Source organism: Trematomus bernacchii, unplaced genomic scaffold (assembly GCF_902827165.1).
Source record: "Trematomus bernacchii unplaced genomic scaffold, fTreBer1.1, whole genome shotgun sequence".
Lineage (NCBI taxonomy): Eukaryota > Metazoa > Chordata > Actinopteri > Perciformes > Nototheniidae > Trematomus > Trematomus bernacchii.
The window spans coordinates 675,370-681,909 of record NW_022987689.1 but is presented as its reverse complement, the minus strand read 5'-3'; the positions used below and the strand labels follow the sequence as shown (position 1 = coordinate 681,909).

The window sequence follows — 6,540 nt, the reverse complement described above, 5'->3', positions numbered from 1 at the left end:
GAATATATTCTACATACATGTCCCCATATAAATCTGAATATATAGTACATACATGTCCCCATATATTTGTGCATATATATATAGTACATGTCCCCATATAATTGTGAATATATTCTGCATACATGTCCCCATATAAATCTGAATATATAGAGCATACATGTCCCCATATATTTGTGAATATATATAGTACATGTCCCCATATAAATGTTAATATATAGTAAAATGTATGTTCATATACACAACCAATATATTATATATATTTACATATATTACTCAATATATGGAAAGCGGCAATTACTGATGTATTATCCCATATATTACAATATATTATCACAATATATTCAATATATATATATTGTAATATATTAACACAATATATTATTCTATATATCTTCAATATATTTTCAATATATTTTGTAGATATGAATAAATATGTTTTTCATGTTGATTATTAATCAGTATCACTTGGTGTAGCCAACAGCAAGATTTCCTTTATTAAATCTTTTCAATTAACCAGTAAATCAGAAAACAAAATAATGCAATATATTGACAGTTAATATATGGGGAAATATATTTTCTTTGCGTAAGGGATACAATGTAACTTGCATGAATACATTGTTTTGCGCTAGCATACAGCTAGCCTCGTTAGCTACATGCAGTATATGTACTGTCACAATGTAGGGTAAAGTACCCGGAGTATACTGTATGAGTATTCCGTGTGTGTGACTGCAGACATTCTCCTGCCATGACAAACATGTAAGGCCATCTGCTGACATTGTAGTTGATATATTTAAACGCTAGCAACGTAGCATCACAAAAATGTTTTTCCGACCAAATCTAGCTCTAGCTCCGTGTGTTAGATCGGTTGCATACACGCTACGCCAGCTATAATGTAATTACGTTTCGCGACTGACCGCACGGCAAATCACCCGGAGTATACTGTCAATAGGTATTTTGTGTGTGAATGCAGACATTCTCCTGCTATGAGATACATGTATGCAAGGCCATCTGCTGATATTAGAGTTGATATATGGAAACTCTAGCAACTTAGTTAGCACAGTTAGCACTGTGTCAATGGCTTAGCAGTCCAACACAGTTTACACATTTAAACAGTCTTGTTTGATAAATACACAAATAACAATGCAAACTTACAGGTTGTATACCCGGATCTTCCCCTGCTCCAAACGGTCCAAACAAGCTGTGCATATCCGGCCTCAAACTGGGCAATGTTTGGAAGCTTTCGTCTGTGAAATGCCGGTTCTTCGAACCTCTGGAGGAGGAACACGCCGCTGCTGGTGTGGCCATAGCTCTTCGGGATTGGTCCATTTCGTTCCGGGTACCGCATGACATCAGGCGGTACCCGGAAGAATCAAATGGGCAGTGACGTATCTCCAACGAGGCGTTTTGGGGAGGTATTTTCTGTGTTAGAGTTTTACTCGCTACAGGGTGTACTTTGAGGGTTTTGACTCTGCACACCGTTTACATGCATAAAAACCTTCATAACACACAAGGGGACGGGTAATAACCGGAAAAGCATGACATGGGAGCTTTAACAACAAATAAACAATACCTTGTCAAAAGATTTTGTCTATTTTCCACATAAATGATTTCTTCTGTCAACCTATTTCTTTGTCTTTTTCAAATACAGTGGATCTGTAGCTCATCAATTAAAATGCATGCATAAAAAGAAGCTGGGGTTCTTTAATTATGAGCGCACAAAAGTGAAATACCACCTTCTATAACAAGCATGTGAAGCCTGCAGTTATATTAAACTATACAATATGTGTCCAAAATTCTTCCTCTTGCTGTTTTATTAGCTTAAAATACCCCCCAACTAAAGAAATGTAGTTTGTTTTGCAATAGTTTATCACATACTTTTTAATCATTTGTGATCACATATTGTTGGTAAGATATAACTACAGTTTAGATAAAGAAACTGACTTTCATATACACTTTATATATATGTTTAAAATGAGAGCCATTGTTTAAAATGCATTAGTGATACTTACAATCACAACATTTTTGAAAAAGCCTGTTGGTATTGTGTCAAGGCAGCAGGAGATGGATTTCAGATGTTGTATAATGTCCTCCAGGTCTTTGTCATTGATCAGATGGGATTGTGTGTCTTTGAATTTATTTTAAGTGGACACAGGGACGACACATTTCCTGTACCAGAGGCACTGACTGCTTGTTTGATTTTCTGAATGTTGTCAGTGAAGAAGGAGGCAATTTTAGTGCAGGCCCTGGTTGATAGAAGTTCAGAGTTTTGTTTTTGGCAAAATGTCAGAAATGAAAAACTGTTGTGCATTTTTCAATTCCAAATTATAAAAGCCAAGCCTCTCTTTATAGATGTCAAAATGAACCTGGAATTTTTTTTTTGCCCCCTGCGTTCAGCTCACATATTAATGAATATATAATATGTCATCTTCCAGACTATTTGAAGGCAGAAATCCAAAATGAACATTGATGTGGTTATTTTAATAATTTTGTAGAATCTGTAGAATTATCCCACATTTACAAAAAGTTATCTTTAGCTAATGCTAAATTTGCAAATGTAGACATTGAATTTCAGAAAATGTGTAATAATAACACCAAATATTTATTATATAAAAATGAATAGGCTTAGCCGTTCAGAAAAAAACTAAAACCAATGAATGAAAAATGAAAAGAAAACGTGATACGTTAAAGTAACTTTATTGTATGATGATTGACTCTGCAGCATCTGCTGTTGATAGAGCTTCAGGAGACAGTATTCCTCTGATCCCGAGTCAGCACACATGGACAGCTTCCTCTGTAACAGTGAGAGGAGGGTTAGTTCAAAATGAGTGTGTAGTACAGACACAAGGGATAATGTGGTCATGTGGACACTCACAGCACTGGTAGAGAGTGTTGAGTCTGGTCTTATCATTGCGGCTCATCTCCTTAGCGTTGCCAAAGGACACGTTGGCGTTAGGGATGGGGACCATGGTGGGCTGGCCATTCTTGGAGAAGGCAGTCCTACATGAGGACAGAAAGCAGTTACAGTGAGCCACACACGCACACACACACACACACACACACACACACACACACACACACACACACACACACACACACACACACACACACACACACACACACACACACACACACACACACATAATCAAACACACAGTGACTTCATGTTGTTCTCACCTGAAGTACTGCATGACAGAGTTGTAGTCGTAGGGAGTGCCTTGGTTCAGGGTGGAAATCTTGTTGAAGTTGTGCTCCATACCTAGAAAAGATACATTAAAGAAATGTGTAATTACTTTGGTTTGAATTCACTTTTACACAGGATAGAATCCAGCTGCTGAAGAAATATCCCAGTAACCTTGTTAATGTCTTTGAGGACATATTAAGCTCTAACAGACCCTATTTAATATGATATATACAGTAAGAGAGCAAACCAGCAAATCCCAATATTTCATAAGAAATATTTTAATAATTAACCTGTTGTGAAAATAGTTGTCAATTATTATTTCAGTTGTTGTAGATCATGTTATATTGTTGCCCTTGTAGTCCTCCACTATTCACTAGGGAAGCAAGAAATTACCTTCCCTATAGCTTTAAAGAGCGGCATTATGTTGTTAAGGACAATAAGCACGGCAGATTAGCAGAATTGTCTAATATCAAAGTGTTTGCCTGTTTGTCAGGTTGTATTTTTTATGTCATAGTACACAAGGTATCTGTATATATCAATCATTACACCTGCATGTTTGCATGCCTGCATCTGAATACTTGTCTTCCGTTTACCGGCTCTCCTCTCTCCTCTTTTAATCATTGTGAATAACAAACAGCTCCATTACCAGACACGACGTTCTGCAGCAGGACTCTGATGTGTTTGTCTCTGTCAGAGCGGGTCTGCTCGTGGTTGAAGCCCAGAGCATGGAGCAGCTCGTGCTGGACCGTGTTATGGTAAAGACATCCGCTGCGGGCCAGAGACACCACCTGCTTTCCACCACGACGGCCGACAAAGGACCAGCAGCTGGACAGAGTGAGAGGTGAGTTAAAGGACACTTAGGTGTGAGGAAAGCTTTGGTCTCCAACTCTTTGACAACATCAATTTCTCACCCATTCTGGGACTCGATCTGCAGCCAGTCGCGGTCGTTGCTCCTGGTGGGTCTGAAGCGGATGCAGGAGAAGGAGGAGAAGGACTCCAGTCCACGGGTGATGATGGCCTTCTCGCGGGAGGCTGGGAGGAGCAGAGCACACAATATTTAACTTATTTAAGAGCTTTTATTTTCTTGAAATTACATCACAGGTATGCTCACTACAGCAGATATTCTTTAAAATGGAGTGCAACAACAACTCCTGGAGGTTTGCATTATGTAGTGCCGACAAACCCATAAATGGTCCAATGAGACAGGAAACATGGGATTCAACAAAACCATTCAGATTTGCCTCCCTTCTACGTTACATGTAGGTTCAGTACTGAATATAATATAATCCAATTTATCCATATTTTTCTCACAAGCCAATCAGAGCAGGTTTGTGTTTACACAAACTTAAAGAGACAGGCGCTAAAACGAGTCATTTCAGATGGAGAGTGAACGAAGGTATTTACAGTCAGACATTAAGAGAAAAGTAATATGTTTTTTGAACAATAAAACATGTAATCATGTTCTAGTAGAAACCCCAAATTTAGGAATGCATCTAAAAATCAGCATTTTATGTGCCCTTTAATTGAGTTATTTCTAGTTATTTAGAGTCATTTAGCCCTGATAGTGATTCCAGTTTAAATGAGAGGAGTTTCTGTTTGCTTGTTTAACGCATTTGTTGGCGTAGGAGAAGAAATAAATTACATAAATAACTGTAATGATACTCCTAATTCAAAGCGCCTTCCCACCTTGGTGATATCATTTTTGTTTTTGAATCCTTATTATGTTTGACCTTTTCTAACCAGTTTTTATTTGTAGTCTGTCATGTCATGACTCCATGGTTCCTGGCTTAGTGGACCTATTACAGTGTTGTGTAATCTAGATGAACCCTTTTCCCCTCAGTCTCACTCCCAAGCCTTTTTATAAGAGATGCTGCTACAGGAAGCTGCATTAAAAGTGGAAGCCTAAGGATACAGACATGTTAGCCTGGCTGTGTGAGACTTACAGAAGCTGTTGGTGATGTAATAAGGAATGTAGACCTTTCCATCACTGTTCTTTAACCACTTGCAGCCACGGCTGGTGCAGGGGTCGGCGTTTCTCTCTGCCTCGTTGTCGATGGCGATGTCCAACTCAGTCAGGATGGGCCCATTGTCGGAGCGAACTGAAACACATCACACAGCATCTCAAACTCCTGCTGAGGAGATACTGATAGAAGACGAGGAGCATGGACGTGCAGCAGCTCACACTCACCCAGATTTTTGTTGGCTCTCTCCAGAATTTCAGACACAGAAAGCTCCTCTGATTCCTTTTCTGCAGAGAGACAACACCATTTTATTTTGTGTAAAAACACAGCGGCACAAACTGTGCATGTAAAGACTTGAGGTCTGATCATTAGAACAGATACATACCTGCCTGCAGGTTCAGCGTGGGATTAGAGGAGAGAAGACACACACAGTTTAAATTACAGCTAAAAGTTAACAGAACAATATTTGAGTAAAATAACCATACACTGTGTCTTAAGGCAAGCCACTACAGGCAAAAACATAATTTGTTATACGCTGGTGAATTTTAAGAGTTTGGGCTATTTTGCTTCCTTCAGACAAGTTGTGGAATCCATAAATTCACATTAATAGTTTTTTTTTTTTGTTTAACAAAATTATTTTCCTATTAGTGTCTTATTTCTCCTAAATATTGTATTCATGTAAGTTTTCAAATGACTCAGGCATTAAAACTATTAGTAGTACTTAGAGATTATTGTTCAGCATCATCAAATCTAATGTGTGGTGCAGATCAGGTATCATCATCTGTGACAAACTTCTCTTAAAAAACTAAAAAGTAGTGCAAAGATCATACATAATGGTCAGCTCAGCAGATTTACATTTTTTTTAATAAAAACGCATCTCCCAGCAGATGGGAAGATGAGCGGTTTCATATAATATACAAGAATCCTTTCATCAAACATGCATTTTAACATGAAATATGAGCAGATATAACCCTGCCATTGCTCCTACCTCAGTGTCGGCCCAGCAGCAGGCAGACAGCAGCAGCAGAGCGAGAGCGGAGAACCTGAAGACAGACATCCTGCAGGACACACACAGCTTCACTCAGCGCACAGACACACACACAGAGGAATATACACACTGAAACAAAGTGCACAATGAACTCACCTTGGATCGTCGGTGTGGATTAGTGCAGAGGAGGTCTCTCTCCAGCTTTTTATATACATTCAGCTGTGTCTGTCAGCCCAAATATGGAGTATCTGAGTACAGCAAGTCACAGAATCAGCTAAACTCACAGGCTTATCTGCAATGCACAGTATGTTCCACATATACAGGTGGGAAATGAACAGCTGTCAACAATTCAGTTGTCAGCATTTAAGTATATGTATGAAATGAGAATGTCTACATAGAAAGAATAACCT

General features: G+C 38.6%; 1 protein-coding gene across 1 annotated transcript; it reads right to left on the bottom strand.

Moving 5' to 3' along the window:
• Positions 1–2,747: 2,747 nt before the first annotated feature.
• LOC117488876 (low choriolytic enzyme-like) lies at positions 2,748–6,216 on the bottom strand. The gene is made up of 9 exons (XM_034138028.1): positions 6,131–6,216; positions 5,528–5,531; positions 5,370–5,429; positions 5,125–5,280; positions 4,093–4,213; positions 3,828–4,006; positions 3,175–3,256; positions 2,873–2,997; positions 2,748–2,791 (listed from the first exon to the last, which is right to left on the bottom strand). Coding segments are annotated over exons 1-9 (798 nt in total). The 5' UTR covers positions 6,200–6,216; the 3' UTR covers positions 2,748–2,789.
• Between the last annotated feature and the right edge of the window lie 324 nt (positions 6,217–6,540).